This window comes from Salminus brasiliensis, chromosome 11, assembly GCF_030463535.1.
Source record: "Salminus brasiliensis chromosome 11, fSalBra1.hap2, whole genome shotgun sequence".
Classification (NCBI taxonomy): Eukaryota; Metazoa; Chordata; class Actinopteri; order Characiformes; family Bryconidae; genus Salminus; species Salminus brasiliensis.
In genome coordinates this window covers 2,173,135-2,192,013 of record NC_132888.1, presented here as the reverse complement: position 1 = coordinate 2,192,013, position 18,879 = coordinate 2,173,135, and the positions used below count along the sequence as shown (strand labels likewise).

The 18,879-nt window shown below is 39.8% G+C and overlaps 1 protein-coding gene across 1 annotated transcript; it reads right to left on the bottom strand.

The window, feature by feature from the left end:
- Positions 1 to 1,916: 1,916 nt before the first annotated feature.
- rab6bb (RAB6B, member RAS oncogene family b) lies at positions 1,917 to 16,867 on the bottom strand. The gene is made up of 8 exons (XM_072691349.1): positions 16,573 to 16,867; positions 14,446 to 14,504; positions 14,279 to 14,332; positions 12,135 to 12,240; positions 10,643 to 10,754; positions 9,510 to 9,603; positions 9,302 to 9,368; positions 1,917 to 7,795 (listed from the first exon to the last, which is right to left on the bottom strand). The coding sequence occupies exons 1-8, from the start codon at positions 16,640 to 16,642 to the stop codon at positions 7,731 to 7,733; spliced, it is 627 nt and encodes a 208-aa protein (XP_072547450.1). The 5' UTR covers positions 16,643 to 16,867; the 3' UTR covers positions 1,917 to 7,730.
- Between the last annotated feature and the right edge of the window lie 2,012 nt (positions 16,868 to 18,879).

The following is an 18,879-nucleotide window of genomic DNA, read 5'->3' as shown; positions in this document are numbered from 1 at the left end:
ACCTTGTACTTTCCCTCTCTGGCCACTTTATTAGAAACACCCTACCTTGTGTTTCTACTCACTGGCCACTTTATTAGAAACACCTACCTTGTGCTTCCACTCACTGGCCACTTTATTAGAAACACCCTACCTTGTGTTTCTACTCACTGGCCACTTTATTAGAAACACCCTACCTTGTGTTTCTACTCACTGGACACTTTATTAGAAACACCTACCTTGTGTTTCTACTCACTGGACACTTTATTAGAAACACCTACCTTGTGTTTCTACTCACTGGACACTTTATTAGAAACCCCTACCTTGTGTCTCCACTCACTGGCCACTTTATTAGAAACACCTACCCTGTGCTACTACAGAAAACTGGTGTTGGGTGAAGAGAATGTACTCACCGCTGCTGGTGGTGGTGGTGATGAGCTGTGATGAGGCAGTTCCTCACTCTCCACTGGGTCAGCTTTATATCTGCTTTGATGGCTCTGCTGCTTATCCCACCTGTCTGTGTGAGAAGAGGTGGAATCTCTGGTGGTCTTTGGGCTTGAGGGGCCGTTAACCTGCTTAGGCCTTCAGGGACGCTCTGATGGTGAAGCTGCTTGGGAAACTGCAGCTGGAATGCTGAGATGTAGGTCCTGAGGGAGGTGTTTTAACACACTGCCGGAGGGTCAAAGTCGTTTACAGTTTAGCAGATTCACACAGGCTCATTTCTGAGTAGAATTCTGGAAAGTCCACAGTTGACCAAAAGGAGACTTTGACTCTCTCTCTGTTCTGCCCACCTGCCCTTCCAAAAGTGCAACTGAAGTGTTTGTGGCAGGGGAACCCCACACTGAGGGTCACTACTCCACTACTGAAGACTTTATTATAAACGTCCACTCACTGGTCACTTTATTAGAAACACCTACATTGTACTTCCCCTCACTGGCCACTTTATTAGAAACCCCTATCTTATAGCTCCATTACTGGCCACTTTATTAGAAACCCCTATCTTATAGCTCCATTACTGGCCACTTTATTAGAAACCCCTATCTTATAGCTCCATTACTGTCCACTTTATTAGAAACCCCTACCTTGTGTTTCCACTCACTGGTCACTTTATTAGAAACACCTACATTGTACTTCCCCTCACTGGCCACTTTATTAGAAACCCCTATCTTATAGCTCCATTACTGGCCACTTTATTAGAAACCCCTATCTTATAGCTCCATTACTGGCCACTTTATTAGAAACCCCTATCTTATAGCTCCATTACTGTCCACTTTATTAGAAACCCCTACCTTGTGCTTCCCCTCACTGGCCACTTTATTAGAAACCCCTATCTTATAGCTCCATTACTGGCCACTTTATTAGAAACCCCTATCTTATAGCTCCATTACTGTCCACTTTATTAGAAACCCCTACCTTGTGTTTCCACTCACTGGCCACTTTATTAGAAACACATACCTTAAGCTTCCACTCACTGGCCACTTTATTAGAAACCCCTACCTTGTGTTTCCACTCACTGGCCACTTTATTAGAAACACCTACCTTGTGTTTCCACTCACTGGCCACTTTATTAGAAACCCCTACCTTGTACTTCCACTCACTGGCCACTTTATTAGAAACCCCTACCTTGTGTTTCCACTCACTGGCCACTTTATTAGAAACCCCTACCTTGTACTTCCACTCACTGGCCACTTTATTAGAAACACCTACCTTGTGCTTCCACTCACTGGCCACTTTATTAGAAACACCTACCTTGTGCTTCTTGTATTGCCACTTTATTAGAAACCCCTACCTTGTGCTTCTTCAATGGCCACTTTATTAGAAACACCTTATGCTTCCACTCACTGGCCACTTTATTAGAAACCCCCTAGACAGGGGCAAACACTTTTTCACAGCACTGATAAAGCCATGCTAAGGGCAGGAAGAGAAGGCACACAGATGTGTGGTATTAACACAGAGTTTATTGATCTTTTCAGACGGATGTCATGCTCATAAATGTCCATACAGAATGAATAGAGAGCCAACTGCACTGCTCTGCTCAAGCCCATGGCCACAGTCCCAGCATGCCCCGCGAGCTCACGGCACCGCGGTGCGTCTGGTCATACACACACTCAGCATCCTCTCACACTGGACCTGCTACACCTTTCAACCTCGCTGATGGACAGAGTGAACACAGGATTTCATTAAAGGAGTTATTTCATCACACAAACGCCATGAAACCACCCGGGCGCAGGGGTCACTTCAGTGCGCTTTGCAAATGACCGCCACCCTTCACGTCCCTGTTCTCGGGTTCTAGCCATACAATGAGAGCTTTGCATTTTGGTGTTAGAATAACAGAAGGCACACTAGTGTCACAGAAGTGGAAGGTAATGACGTAAAAGGCTGGACAGTACAGGTTAAATATGAGAGTGTGAGAGAAGTAGGAGGTGAATTAAGTCTAAACCTATTCAATCCTGTGATTTTACTGCAACAAAATCACCTCCGCAAGTGAAATCCTCTTAAATCAAGTCTAAATATCTGATATTTCTCTTTTTTAAATTGTTAGAAAAAATATTACAGACATTTTCAACTCATTTTTAACATATTTCTACCATTTGTTTTAGTTTTTAAGTCATTTTATTCACTTTTATTTTATTTACTTTCATTTATTTGCTTGTTTTAATCACAATCTCTGACCAAATCTGAATTATTTATTATTTTTAAATTTAGCAAAATAATCTGCCAGATTTCACTAAATAATCACTCCAAACAAGTAAAAAAAACCCCAGAAATGAGTCAAATAATATCATAATATTTCTCTAATCATCTCAAACTGAGAAATATGAAAATGAAGACTATATTTATGATGATTAAACTCGCTAAGACTGAACTGTTCGCAGCGTTCTTGAGCTGTCAGCAGATTTACAAGCACAAGATTTAAGGTTTCCAGTGATTCTATCTCATGGTTAACTCCTGATGACCATCAAAATCATGGTCACGTGACTACTGCTTCTACTGTATATCTCATCTAGCGGAAAAATGACACTCTTAAAATGAAAGGTGCTTTAAATGGTTCTTTGAGCAAAGCCATAGAAGAACCATGTGTGTAAGAGAGAGGCGTGAGGGTGAAGAACCTCTGAAAGGTTTGAAGAACCTTCTCTACTACAGACATGCTTCTTTATAGAAACCAGAAATGTGTTTCTATGCTGCACAAAATCATCTGAGCATGTGAAATCCTCTTAAATCCAGTGTAGGTATGTGATATTTCACATGATATTTCTCATTAATTTAGGATGAACTTATTTTTACTTGTTTTTAAAGTCACTTTATCTGCATTTTGCTTGTATTTCTTCACAATAGCTGAAATATCTATTAATTCTTAAATGAATAAAAAGAAAACAAGATAAATAAAGTCAATTAAAATAATCTAGAAATTAGTTCACTGATGTTATGATAATTATAATTATTCTATAATCATTTTAAAATGAGAAATAGTCGATACTTGGACCACATTTAAGAGGATTACACTTCTGAATATATAATTTCTGCAAGGTTTGCAGTGTTCCCCATTTTTTTAAGAGTATACATGCACTGGAAATGAACTGACCAGATCTCAACGATCTTTACAAAGGCTAAAAAAAAAAAAAAAAAAAAAAACAGCCGTCATTAATTCATAAACGTCTATACACAGTGGTGTCAGTGCATTCATGTAAACAAACAGAACAAAATACACATATATATATATATCAAATAAGACATTATTATGAAATATTAAAGATTAAACTACGACTACTACCGTGATAAGTAAACAGTTCACATTCCTTTAGCATATTGGTGAAATGACCTGAATCTTATAGAGTGGCCTTAAACCACGTTTCTGTACATTCTCCCCCAGCTTTGCTCCGTTTAGCACATCCCATCTGGATCTGAGGACTTTCATCCACACAGGAGAGCGAGATCAGCGTCCTCCAGGTGGGAAACCACCATCGTTCTGTATGAATGCTCTGCACCTGGGTCCAAAATGTGCTCTACTGAATACTCACGAGGGGAAAAGTGACACAATTCAGCGTATCTGATGACATTACGGCGCGGACAACGGCATGTTTCCCTCTCTCAAGACACTGGAACAAAGTGCATGTATTAGAAGTTCAAAGCAAAACCAAACGGCTGGCCATCGGTTGCTGTGCAACAACAATAACGGAGACAGAAATAACCTCGAAATACCTCAAATTTGAGTGAAACCTCAAAACAGTCCTCCTTGCTGTAGTCCTGACGTCACTGTACTGAAGGGCAGTGCTCCTGAGGCTGCATAACACCTGCATAAGCCTACATAAACCTTTATACAGGCTCAGACTCTTATTCTACATGAATTTGTGTCAATTCTGATGTCATTTGAAAGTCCTAGAATTGCTGAGGTTTGTCGGAATAAACTGTTAGAATTGATTATTGATATAATCTGTAGGTGTGGTGAAGTCAGCTCCCTCCAGTACTGTGTTCCCTTCTTAATAATAACAACGGTAACAGCAACCCGCTGTAAAAGCTGCTGGACAATACGATTTTAAATGGTTTCTTCAGCACCCAAACTGACCACCAACAACGTCAGGACAACGTCTGAAGCCAACGTCAATGTGATGTAGGATAGTGACAGCTGATGTTGATTTTATGTTAGTTTTAAGATGTTAAGCAACCAGAATCCAACGTCTTCTAGACGTCACTTCCAAGTCAAACATTTAGTTGTGAGGTTTGGTGACCAAAACCAAACGTCTGCTAAACCTAACATAACGTTAAGGCCCACACAATGTGAAATTCTAACGTTGTTAGATGTTGATACGGTGTTGGTGACAGCTGACGTTGATTTTATGTTGATTTTAAGATGTTAAGCAACCAGAATTCAACATCTTCTAGACGTCACTTCCAAGTCAAAATTTTTAGTTGTGAGGTTTGGTGACCAAAACCAAACGTCTGCTAAACCTAACATAAAGTTAAGGCCCACACAATATGAAATTCTAACGTTGTTAGATGTTGATACGGTGTTGATACTGTGTTGGTGACAGCTGACGTTGATTTTATGTTGGTTTTAAGATGTTAAGCAACCATAATCTAACATCTTCTAGACGTCACTTCCAAGTCAAACATTTAGTTGTGAGGTTTGGTGACCAAAACCAAACATCTGCTAAACTTCATAACATCCACACAACGTGAAATTCTAACACTGTAAGATGTTGATATGTTGTTGGTTTTAAGTCATGGTGATAACTGACCAACATTCGGAGCTTGACAGCATCCCAATGTTGTTTTTTGTGATGTTGGTTTCTAACCAAAATTCTATGTCAGGTCAATGTCTAATGCCAACGTCAATCTGACGTTGTTTGTTGGTTTTAAGTTAATTTTAAGATGTTAAGTAATCAAAATCCTAAACGCCTGCTAAATTTCATAATGTTAATGTCCACACAACGTGAAATTCTAATGTTGTTAGATGTTGATATGTTTTCATGATGTGGTCATGATGAAGTGACCAAAATTCAACATCTGTCTAATGTGTGGAGCTTGTTGTCAACCCACTGTCGGATTTTGATCAATGAGTTCCAACTGGAATTCTACATCTGTGACATCAAGCCCCAACGCTGTAAACAAGTGTTGGATATGTGAATTTCAAATCCGACCAACATTGTACAAATTCAACATCTGTACAACGTTGGAGCTTGATGTCAACCTAATGTTGGATTTTCACGGATATATGACTTTGATTTCCAATCAAAATTCAACATCTGTACAACGTTGGAGCTTGATGTCAACCTAATGTTGGTGATTGATGAATGTGACTTTGATTTCCAACCAAAATTCAACATTTGTACAACGTTGAAGCATGATGTCAACCTAATGTTGGATTTTCACGGATATATGACTTTGATTTCCAATCAAAATTCAACATCTGTACAACGTTGGAGCTTGATGTCAACCTAATGTTGGTGATTGATGAAAGTGACTTTGATTTCCAACCAAAATTCAACATTTGTACAACGTTGAAGCATGATGTCAACCTAATGTTGGATTTTCACGGATATATGACTTTGATTTCCAATCAAAATTCAACATCTGTACAACGTTGGAGCTTGATGTCAACCTAATGTTGGTGATTGATGAATGTGACTTTGATTTCCAACTAAAATTCAACATTTGTACAACGTTGAAGCATGATGTCAACCTAATGTTGGATTTTCACGAATATATGACTTTGATTTCCAATCAAAATTCAACATCTGTACAACGTTGGAGCTTGATGTCAACCTAATGTTGGTGATTGATGAAAGTGACTTTGATTTCCAACCAAAATTCAACATTTGTACAATGTTGGAGCTTGTTGTCAACCTAATGTTGGTGTTTGATGAATGTGACCAAAATTCAACATTTATACGCCGGGTTTTGACATCAAATCAATCTGTCCGACATTAAGAGCCCAACATCTTTCTAACGTCAAACCGACGTCCAGTGCCTGCTGGGACAGCTCCTCAAAAGAACTCAATGTGTTAGACCATATAAGGCAACAGCAAAATGCCCAAATCAACCCAATCAACCGAAACCAACCCTGCTAGTGAAGAACCTCGCCCAGGTGGGAGAGAACGACAACGGATCGGAGTGAAGCCCTTTTCATTTCGGAAAGTAGTTCAGATCAGGCGAGCGTGAGTCGTCTTTGACGGATGCCAATGATAATATAAATACTATATACAATACAGTACAGCATGGCAGATCTTAAAGTGTGCGGATGGAGCCGGGATGAAACACACCAGGCCTCTTTTACACTGTACCTTTAAGCCGTACCTTAATAGTGGACTGACTGTAGGCAGTCTACGCCAGGCTCGGGTTACTGAGACATGCGAAGCGGGCAGATTGGCGGGGCTGCGATGGGATGAGGGGGTATGTGACCAGTCGAGGTTTCGTGATCATGTCGTCAAAGTCACGTAAAAACAAATATATGTTTGAGGAATGTGAGGCAGTATATTGGCGTGTTTTCAGATGATTAAAACCTATTACGTCATCACAGGCACTGCCAAAAGCATTGGAACGGAATGACAACACTATGCTGATCAAATATGTGTAATAAAAACATGTGTCAATCCAGAAAAATTCAATGCAGAGCTTCTATTCACTGCACCAGACTCCTCTGCTTTATCTGGACAGGCCTACACAAGGCCACATTGGTCATTTCTGGTCTTCTCCATTAACCTCAAAGCCTTTTTGCTGTTTTTCCTAACCCTAATTGCGAGTAGGGGACTGAAATAAGTGACTGTACCTATGAATCCAGGGCTGACATGCATGAAGTGTAAGAAAGAATGATGACCCAGTACACTGCTGCCCCTGCCTGTTCTATATTCTCCATATTCTCCATAGTCTCATTATATCTATGAAGGCATCATCTAGCGCCTCACTTCATGTAGAAAAATACAAAACATAACGTAACGTAAAACTTATTTCTACTACTTCATCCCAAAGAAACGGTATGTGTGTCATTTCATTGCCTACATATTCTCAACAGCATGTATTTCCTCTGTATTTGTTACATGTTTTCTCTTTTGTTTGTTTGTTTGTTTGTTTTTCGGCATCGGTGTTGACAATGTGGATGTGATTTTGTACATCTGAGAGCTCTGATAACGTTTGGCCCACTCAGTCGGATGTAAAAAGCCTATGTCCAATCATTACGTTCAACTGGATGCTGACCCATGGGAAGCAACAGAACAAGCAGGTTGTGTAAATGAAGGTGTCCATGAGGGGGCGCTATACTAACAGGAGCAGCCGCTCTCGGTGGCTGGAGGCTCCTGCGGTTTATCCAGCTTGATGTCGATCACTGAGGGGTTCGCCGTCAAGGAATCTGGTGTCACAGTACACTGCCCTTCAAAAGTTTGGGAACCTTTGTCCATCTTGTGGGTGGAAATGGGTGGAAAACAGCACACACTCCACACTGTGACTTCATGTGGATGTTCTAATGTTCTTCCTAATTTAGTTATTCCCAATTTCCACCACTAACTAGGACCACTCCCACTATCACACAATGCTACTAGTGCTGGGAGGGTGAAGGCTAGCACAAGCTTATGCCCTGTGGGATTCCTGACCATGGATGGCTGAGGCATCACTGGGGAATGGACTGAAGAATGAGAAGATTAGAATTAGAAGATGAGCTCATTTCATGCACTGTATGTCCAAATGTTTGCGGACACCCCTTTCTAATGAATGCATTCAGCTGCATTAAGTTGCACCGATTGCTGACACAGATGTGCAAATGCACACACACACAGCTTGTCTAGTCCCTGTAGAGAAGAACTACTGCCAATAGAATAGGACTCTCTGGAGCAGATAAACATCATGAAGCTATTGGCACCATGCTGCCTAATGCCAGGCATGGGCTAGAGGCGGGGTATAAAGCCCCCCAGCATTGGGGAGCTGTGGAGCAGTGGAAGAACTGTGTTCTCTGGAATGATGGTGGTGGAGCTCCATCCAGTACTTTTGGGATCAGTTGGGGATGATGAGGTGAGGTGGTGATCATCATCATCCGACATCCTGACCTCACTAACAGCGCTCTTGTTGCTGAATGCAGTGAAAGCTTTACAGCAATGCTTCTCCAAAATCTTCCCTGGACAGTAGAGACAGTTACTCCAACAAAAGCAGAATCAGCTCTTTTTAATGCCTTTGATTTCAGAAGAAGCAGAAAATGAGCAGGTGTCCCAATACTTTTGTCCATACAGTGTATGTCACTAGAATAGGGGCGTCCAAACCTTTCCACAAGACTGTAGTTGCTAGAGAATAAGCCACACCTACCCTTTATCCTAATGAGGACAGGAAACCTCTTTTTGACTACAGAGTTTTGAGAAATTATTAAAAAGATCATGGAAATTATGAAATATTAAATTTCACCACAATTACAGCTGAACATTTTGGTGAAAAACTGACTGGAGGAACTATTTACACTGGTGCAATATACACAATAATACACTCTATTAGGACCTGGTTATGTTTTTTAAGATCATCCAAGTCACCTAAAAATTTGATTTTAGCCATAAAATGAGTGTTTACTCTAATTACCATTAGAACCAGTATTTTTATATAATAAATAACTATATTATTAAAGTAATCATACAATTATTTTTCTTGCTGTTGAGGCATTTTAACACTACACTTTTAAAAAAACAAAGGTCCTAAAAATGGTTCTTTGAGTGATGTCATAGTAATAGAAATACGAGGGTCAATTTAATGGTCACACACAAAAAACATGGCATGGCATCACTCCCAAAAACCCTCTGCAGCACCATGTTGTATTTTAGGAGCGTAAGCCATTTGAGCATGGATGAAAGGATACTGCCCTCTTTGTTAGTGTCGTCCAGACTCTCCATCCCAGGCAGGGCAGCGGCCACTCGCCGGAACAGCTGAAGAATCAAAGCAAAATGAGCGTAAACCAGAGAGACGGAAACGGAGACGACGGCCGGACAAAATCACGGCAGGCTTAGTCAGCAGTTCAGGCTGAGACTGTGATCAGAACTGAGGAGTCTACAGACGTCCAGACTCACCTGTTTCACATTGCTGCCGGTTTTAGCACTCGTCTCAATGAACATCACATTCAGCTCTTTGGCCCTCTGCTCACCTTCCTCAATCGTGATTTGCCTGTGGGTAAACATGAGACAGATAAAACCTCGGCAGCTGTGAAAATATTTTAGTAAGTATTATAAGTAATATTAGAATAAACACTAATAATAACACTCCTACAGAAAATGCTGGTGGTTATCCATCCCTGTGTTCATCATTAGAACATCTCCAAAGTTCTCCTCATGGAGTCTAGTATTATTTAGAGTTCTCCTCAGATCAACACCTGGTTTGGTGGTAAATCAGGGCTTAATGATGGTAAATCAGGTGAGCTGCTGCTGCACATTTGTCAACGAGCTGTGGTGAGTTCAGTAAGCTCTTCAGTGAGACTTGCTTATGTGGTCCTTAAGTACTGATACTGTACGACTCACTATTATCTAGAACATGGAAGTACACTGGATCCATTAACTTTGCAGTTCCAGACACTGAGCATTCAAATCTCCCCAGCTGTAAAAAAAAGAGCCTGGCCAGTACATGCTGGTCAAGCTGGTTAAGCTGCTGGTGGACCAGTTCAGCTTATGACCAGCATGGAGTATGCTTTTCTAGCTGGTCTACAAGCTTAACCATCTTGACCAGGTCAGTTAACCAGTCCACCAGTTGGCCACCTCCAGCATGGCCAAGGTGTCCCACCAATATGACCAGCTTGGTCATATGACCAACCATTGTGGCCTGCTTGACCACCAGTTTGTTCATTCAGGTTGGTCATGCTGGAAGACCAACTAGTCCATCAGATTCAAATGAAAACATACACTATGCTGGTCAAGGGCCGGCTAACCAGCTTGCTTACCAGTATGACCAGTATGACCAAGAGAGAAAACGGTTTCAAACTATCACTTTAACCCACAGCCTGGTGACAAAGGCAAATTCCCACCTCATTCCACTCCATGGGTTCAGTCAGGCATTGTGCTAACTAGTAGCCTCCTTGAATCCATGTGCTCTGATGTGAGCTGAGCTACAGGGATGAAAGCTGCAGCTGGTCTGCTGTGGTTTGCTATGGGGGGCAGACTGTAGCAGAAACTGGTGGAATTGCAAGTACAGTTTTATAATTAAATCAATGAACCTCTTCTCCTCCAAGTCGGTTTTGTTGCCCACTAGCATGATGATCACATCACTCCCCCTCTCCATCCTGACATCATCAATCCATTTAGAGGTCAGCTGAAAGGAGTTCACATCTGGAGAGAGAAGAAGAACCGGTGTTGACCTTTTAAACCAGTTACAGGTGTAAACACAGCGTACTATAGGTTTTACTATATATAGTATATATATATATATATATATATATATATATATATATATATATATATATATATATATATATATATATAAATATATAGTTTTACTATGAGTCTCAAATGAAAACTATGAGTCTCAAATGTCCAGTCTGACATTAGTGGGTGGAGCAAGCGTCCAACAGCAGGCATATACTTTATATACATACACATGACCCTGTGTGCCCTCTGCTGGCCGCTAGTGGAATAGGCCTGGCTATGGGGTGCTTGCTCAGATCCAGGGTAAACTCCCACGAGAGATGGGAGGCAGATGGACATCCAGGGGAAGTTCGATCCATCACTTCGGTGCCAGGAAGGAAAAAGGCCTGGATGCTTGTCTTCCGTAATTCTTAAGGGATGGCGGGTCAAGCCGAGCCATATCTTGGCCATATCCAGGTCCTGGCTCCCAGGGTATGGCTTGGATTGTGTGTGTAATATTGACCACCAATCTGACCACCTTAATTTTAATTTCTGTAGGAGATGCTGTGCTTTTGCTCTCTTCTCTATGACCTCTGTTGCAGAATCCTAAATGAAGACCCTAAATGACCTCAGATCAGGAGTGGTTGTCCTTACTCTTTTAATAGCTCCCAATAAAGCAAATCTTACATTTTATATGTTGCGGTCTTCCCCGGGCCGGGCGTTACACTGTGTAAATAATTCTGGATGAACCGACCAATAGAAATGCTCTAAATTAATTTACTCATGACTCATTTTTGCATTCTCAGGTAAAGTCATTATTTTGGAGATCCATGATTTTCACTGGACAGCAACAGTATTTGAGGTATTTCTATTATTTATCTGTCATGCATCTGTTTGGTACTGTGCATGATACTGTAACATTGGAGCAGAGTGTTTTTAAGGCTTTAATTAATCTGAAATGCTCATTTTGTTTGTTTGTACATTATATATAATATGATTCAAAATTTGCATGGTGCCACATTTTTATTGATGTATTATTTGATTTGAATCAAACGAATCAAATGAAGCAATTTCATTAGGTAACTAACAGCATACCACGGATATCAGATATGATCCTTCGAGCTTAGAAAAACACCAAAGCGGGTGAATTACAACTAATAGAAGTTGAATAAAAAGAGTTGAGTTATTAATAAGGTTGTGTAATAAATGTTTGGAGTCTGAAGGTTGTCTGTTCCGGGTTCAGGGAACCATGTGTCCAAACGATTGTCTGAAGCAAATGACTGCAACAGATACGGCAGACTGAGAGCCTGCATTACATGACTCTACCTGAGTGTGTGTGTGTGTGTGTGTGTGTGTGAAGCTCACTTGTGATGTCATACACGACGACAGCCACTGTGGAGTCTCGTATGTAGCTGGGGATGAGGCTCCTGAAGCGCTCCTGTCCAGCTGTGTCCCACAGCTGTAACCTCACCTGCAGGGAATCAGTGCACGTTATTGGAAGCTGAAGCTGGAGGATGAATTCTTACAGCTACGTGTAGATTAGAGCAAGAGATTCAGTGACAGCCCATAAAAATGCTGTCAGGTAGTAACCTGCCTCTCTGTATCTGAGCATGTATCAGAAACTACACGCTGTTATCACTCCTAACGCTGACACTGCAATACTGCCTGCTGTTGCGTTTTACTATTGACATATGAAGCAATGTATTTATAGGCTGTTGACTACTGATACTGCCCCCCCCCACACACACACACAAATCTGCACCTCTATACTTCAAATGACTTGAAGTTACATCTTAGCTTCATAGTAGATTCAGAATAACTAGTAGGTACTGAATAATCTAACTGAATAATTACTAAGTACTAAATAATATAGTAAAATAATATTTACTATGTATTGAAAAATCTATAAATACTGAAATTTTAGTAGGTACTGAATAATTAGTAGGTAGTGATTCATTCTTGCCTAATAATTATTACATCTTAATTTCATAGCAGATTCAGAATGACTAGTAGGTACTGAATAATCGAACTGAACTTGTCAAACTATTAAGTACTAAATAAGTACTGAATATTTACTATGTATTGAAAAATCTATAAATACTGAAATCTTAGTAGGTACTGGATCATTCTTACTGAATAATAACTAGGTACTGAATAATAACTAGGTACTGAACAATCCTTACTGAATAATTATTAGATATTAACCAATAACTAGGTACTAGATAGTAACTATGTATGAAGAATATATAGATTCTAAATAATTAGTAGCCATAGAATAATTAGTAGGTACCAGATTATTCTTGCAGAATAATTATTGTGCTAAATAATGAGTAGGTACTGAATCATTCTTGCTGAATAACAATTACATAATAAATAATTAGTAGGTACTGATCAATTCTGCCAAATATTTATTACATACTAAATAATTAGTAGGTACCAAATCTTTATTGTCGAGTCATAATTACATACTGAATAATTAGTAGGTAGTGATTAATTTTGCAGAATAAGTATAACATAATGAATAATTAGTAGATACTGCTTCATTCTCGCTGAATAATTATTATATACTGAATAATTAGTAGATAGTGATTCATTCTTGCCGAATAATTATTACATCTTAGTTTCACAGCAGATTCAGAATAACTAGTAGGTACTGAATAATTGAACTGAATAATTAGTAAGTACTAAATAAGTACTGAATATTTACTATGTATTGAACAATCTATAAATACTGAAAACTTAGTAGGTACTGGATCATTCTTACTGAATAATTATTAGATACTGAATAATAACTAGGTACTAAACAATCCTTACTGAATAATTATTAGATATTAAATAATAACTAGGTACTAGATAGTAACTATGTGTGAAGAATATATAGATACTAAATACTTAGTAGCCACAGAATAATTAGTAGGTACCAGATTATTCTTGCTGAATAATTATTACATACTGAATAATTAGTAGGTACTGATTCATTATTGTCGAGTCATAATTACATACTGAATAGTAAGCAGGTACAGAATGTAGTCATAATAATGTAATTATTAATAATTATAGTCTTAATACTGATTCATTCTTGCCAAATAAGTATTACACACTGAATAATTAGTAGATACTGATTCATTCTTGCTGAATACTTAATACATACTAAATAATTAGTAGGTACTAAATCCTTGTTGCTGAATATGAAGCCTGTACTGAGTAGTTAGAAGGTACTGAATGTATATATAGAGAAAGGATAGTGTGTGTATAGTGTATGTTTTTACACGTCTGATTTAAAAAATGACCATAAACATGATTTCATTCATTTTTGCTGAATAATTAACAGATGCTGAATCATTCTTATTAAATTATAAATTAGGTAGAGTTCTGAATATTTACTACTTATCGAATAATTAGTATTTAATGAATACCTAGACTGAACGTACTGAATAGTCGTAGGTGTTAAAATGAAAACTCAGATGTAAGGCTGGGGTTTAAGGTGTTAAGTATCAATGGTGTCTTACGGTTCGGTCCTCCAGATACATGGTTTTTGATAAAAAGTCGATCCCAATTGTCGCCTACAGAAAAAAAAAACAGCAGCATCAGATCAGTGGTGTCTGAAAGCAGATTGGACATTTAAAAGCCTTAGGAGAATGGGGAATAAGGGACGGATGGACTGGTGATGACGTACCTGATAAGTGTTGTCAAAGCTGTCGTACATGAACCGTGTTATCAATGACGTTTTTCCAACTGAAAGACCAAACAGGACAAAACAAGTGGCATGTTTATCGGCTTCGGTGGTGACTCATGTACATTAGATTACATTCAGTGACTAAGGGATAACGCTGAGCATCTACTCGGCCTACACACACCGTCTGCACCAAGATGTTCCAGCAATTACGCTGGAAGCAAATGATCATCTGATCAAGAAAACTGATCTGCATCATCTGCAGAGGAATACAGTAGAACCTCTGCACCACCAGCACTGTGGATAAGCTTATAGGCACCTCCTGATCCAAACAGAAGAGAAGCACAAGCTGATTAGATGTTCAAGGACGCAAATCTCCTTGTTTTATTAATCTAACCACCATTTAATTGGGAGAATCTGCCTCAAATGATCAAATATTAATCACTTGAAACCTAAAGGCCTGCAAAAGGGCCTGCAAATGGGCCTGCAGTACAGTCCCTCACTCATAAGGACACAAGGACGAGCAGGATTTTGGATGGTCACCAGCCCACTTCATCCAAGACCAAGTTCTTCCACTGCTCCACAGCTCCTCAAAGCTGGGGGGCTTTATGCCCCTCTATAAGCCCACGACTGACATTATTAAGCAGCATGGTGCCAACAGGGTCCTGATGTTGATCTGCTCCATAGAGTCCTATTCTATTGGCAGTACAAGACAAGCTGTGTGTGTGTGTGCATTTCCAAATGGGAAGCGTTTATTAGAATGGGTGTCCACAAACTTTTGGACACAGGGCGTAGCAATACGCTTCGTCGTCCTGCTCCAGAGCCAGGACCTACTGTATCTGCTCTGTGGGGATGCTACACCAGCCACATTCCTCAGTCGGATCATCACACCCAACAGGCCTGCTCCTCAGGTCAGGCCTGTTCCTCAAGCTGGCTTCAGAAGGAAGGAACCAGAAACCATGAAAACAAGCCCATCCATGCTTCCACACCTCCCGTCAGAGGTTGGCACGTAACAGATACCGTGCCACGACGCGAGAAATCCGACTTCCCAAGATCCAACGCAGGCTGATCTTCAGGACCCTGGACAGCAGCATTCCACAGCTTCTCCCAACATCTCAGGAGAGCAACCCTCCCGGCCTAGAAAACCCCGTGTAGTGTTCTTACCACCACAGTACCGAGACGATGGTCCACGACCCCTATCCCAAAACAAACCACACAACCACCTGGCAGTGTTCCAACGTCCTGCCTCATGACGCCACAATAGCTCCCCATTATGACGGCACAATGCCACCCACGAAGCCTAATAACATCACATGCATATTATAAGTCTCATAGATAAGGCATCATAGATAGGCCTGGGGATTGAAGGAAGAAGGAAGAAGAGGCTGGGTGGGGTGTGGGGTGGTGGGGGTGGTGTGGGGGGCTTAGTAGCCTACATCCATCTTCCCAAGCCCATAGCAGACAGTGCTACTATTACGTCTTCTCCAGCCCCAGAGCAGCCCAAGATCACCTTCATCACGATGGTGCATCTTCTTCTAGTGTCCAACACACACACACACACACATACACACCCAGTCTGGCTCTGCTGCAACGCTGGCATTGCGTTTATAGCCTTTACTAAGGCTACTATTCCAGACGAATGGCAAAGGGTTGCCAAGTTGACACTGGCAACCTGGGTGTGTCTCCACCAGACAACATGGACATGGGGAAGGCTCGCTCTGTTGTCCTCCACGCCTAGATGCCTACATTTGCAGCAGTCGTTTGACGTTTCAAGCACATTTGATTGCATCTGGTGCTATTTTGCTTGCAATATGCCTAGGTATGATGGTGCGTTTTTATGACTAGTAAGGAAATCAAGGGGTTAAATTAGTGGTGCAATTGCGAAGGAGTGAAATAAGCATTGAGGTAGAGATGCTTTATGCATGTGGTTGGATGGTGGTGGAGCACAGGTTGAAGTTGGCTTTCTATTCGGCATCTCTTCTTGGAATTATCCGTTCCACCTTAAATGGTGCAGCAGTTCCATTCGGGCGCCTGAGGCGCCCGAATGGAACTGCTGCACCATTTAAGGTGGAACGGAGCAATTCCAAACACAAGCGCCTACTGAACGCAGGGTAAAACCAAAGGACTCACCGCTTTGCTCCCCTAAAAACACAAGCTTAAATTTCCTTAAAGGGTTCCCAAAGTCGCTCCCCATGGACATGGCTGCTCTGATGGATGGATGGACGTGGTGCAGGTCCCACCCGGCTGGAGAACACGACGCAGACGATCAAAAGCCCCCTATGTCCGGACCTCCTCCAGATCGATGGGTGTTGCAGCACTTAGCTTTTGCTTTTTGAGATCTGAAGTCTGGGGGGTTCTCTCTCTCTCTCTCTCTCTCTCTCTATATATCTACCTCTCTCTCTCCCTCTCTCTATATCTACCTCTCTCTCTCCCTCTCTCTCTATTCCGCACTGCGCATGCGCAGCACGGCTCTCCAACCCCGCCCTCCTGCTTTGGCTTCGTGTTTACGGAAACGGAGCAGAGGCCGCGCGCGCATCCGCCCTTCAATGCAATGTGCAAAGCCAGACCTGTGAGCAACCACAGGCTGCCACATGCACAGCCTGGGGTCAAATCTGATGCAGCAGAGCAGGAAATGCTGAAGATGGTGGTGAGATTAGGGTGGTTTGCTGCATCTTGCAAGGTAGTGAACATCACAGTGGTTGCTGATATTGGGTGCACTGGGAGGCCCAGCTGCAATGTTCTGGTCTAAATGGTGGGAATGGCTTTTTTTATGGGCCTGGGTAAGCATGAGCAGGCAAAGTCCTGAGACTGGTCTGTGTGATGGTCTCAAGCAAAATAACAAGAAATCATAATAGTTCAAATGAAATTATTATTATTATTATTTTAATTGAGTAAATAAATACGTATAATTATGATAGATTGTGTAAATACAAAATATATATTTTATGAGATACTATATCTAAAAATAAAAACATTTTTTCATTCTAACAAGATTACAAGAAAATATTACATAGAAAATATGTGCTTATGAGAAAATTATGAGTTTATTATTATTATGAGGTACAAAAAAAATGTCATACAATTATTATATTATAATAATATATATTATATTACACATTACTAATATGTAATATATGATATTATATTATATATAAATATTATAAATACAAAATATTATTTTTTATGAGATACTATATTTAAAAATAAATGTTTTGATTCTAACAATATTACAATAAAAGTATTGCATTTGCATAGGTTGCAAATATTACATAGAGAATATGTGGTTATGAGAAAATTATGAGATTATTATTATTATTATTATGAGGTAAAAAAAAATTAATAATGAAATATGTTGTAACTATGACATAAAATTCTTGTAATTATGAAATTCTAGAAGATCTGGTCATTACAAGACAGTGTTCTAATGAGAAATATCTAATTATGACATACTTATAATTATGTATGTATATATGTATATTATGTATATATTGTATATAGATTATGTAAATACAAAAATATATATTTTGAGATGCTATATCTTTAAAAAAAAACATTTGTTCTATTTCTCACATGAGATATGTAGCTTGCACTGTAATCACCCAGCCTTAATAAACACATTTGCACATGTACATGCAGATATTTATTTTATTTGTTTATTTATTATCTACTGTAATTATTGTTTAAGCACCCTGTCTCATGTTGTTCTTGCATTATTGCCCCATGTTTTTACCCATTTCTGCACTTGATACTTAGCCAGTGTTTGATTGTACTCTACAAGCCTGTATTAGTGTAATGTATGAGAAAGTCTCTCATTATTACGAGATATGTAATAATAATTGACATGTATTTATGACAGATTATCATGTAATTACAGTGCATTTTGTTATTTTGAGATATTTTACCACCGGCCCACAGCATTTTACCCTGTCTGCATCCTGTTTCTCTTATTTATATATTCCACACTTTACTAGCTCAGTACCAGCTGTCTGCATATAACGGCACGGCATGTTACATTTCTATACACCTTAATATCAATACCTACCTGTTAAATATTTATACACCTTACCCTCATTACCTCTACTCGGAATTGAGAGGTATTTATTATATTTATAGTATTTATTATATTTATTATATTTATTTTATAATTGTATTTATTATATTTATAGTATTTATTATATTTATTTTATAATTGTATTTATTATATTTATTGTATTTATTATATTGATTGTATTTATTGTACTGTGTTGCACGTTGCACTTTCTGCAGTCTGTCCTGTACTGTATTGTGCCATGTTGCACCTTGTTCTGGTAGAAATGTCATTTCATTGCACTGTGTACTCCTTTCAGAGCTAACAGCCAAGATAGGAGGTTGGTGGGGTTGGTGGGTATGGTGGGTTTGCTATGAAACGCTCAGTTCTAGATAACCTTACCCAGTCAG

Bases quoted from the DNA above. Each gene is read 5' to 3' on its own strand.
- rab6bb (XM_072691349.1), bottom strand. From the start codon at position 16,642: ATGTCCATGGGGAGCGACTTTGGGAACCCTTTAAGGAAATTTAAGCTT. The intron at 10,755-12,134 runs GTGAGCTTCACA...TTCTCTCTCCAG, and splicing joins CGTCGTGTATGACATCACAA to ATGTGAACTCCTTTCAGCTG. The intron at 9,604-10,642 runs GTTCATTGATTT...GTTTACCCACAG, and splicing joins ACCGACTTGGAGGAGAAGAG to GCAAATCACGATTGAGGAAG.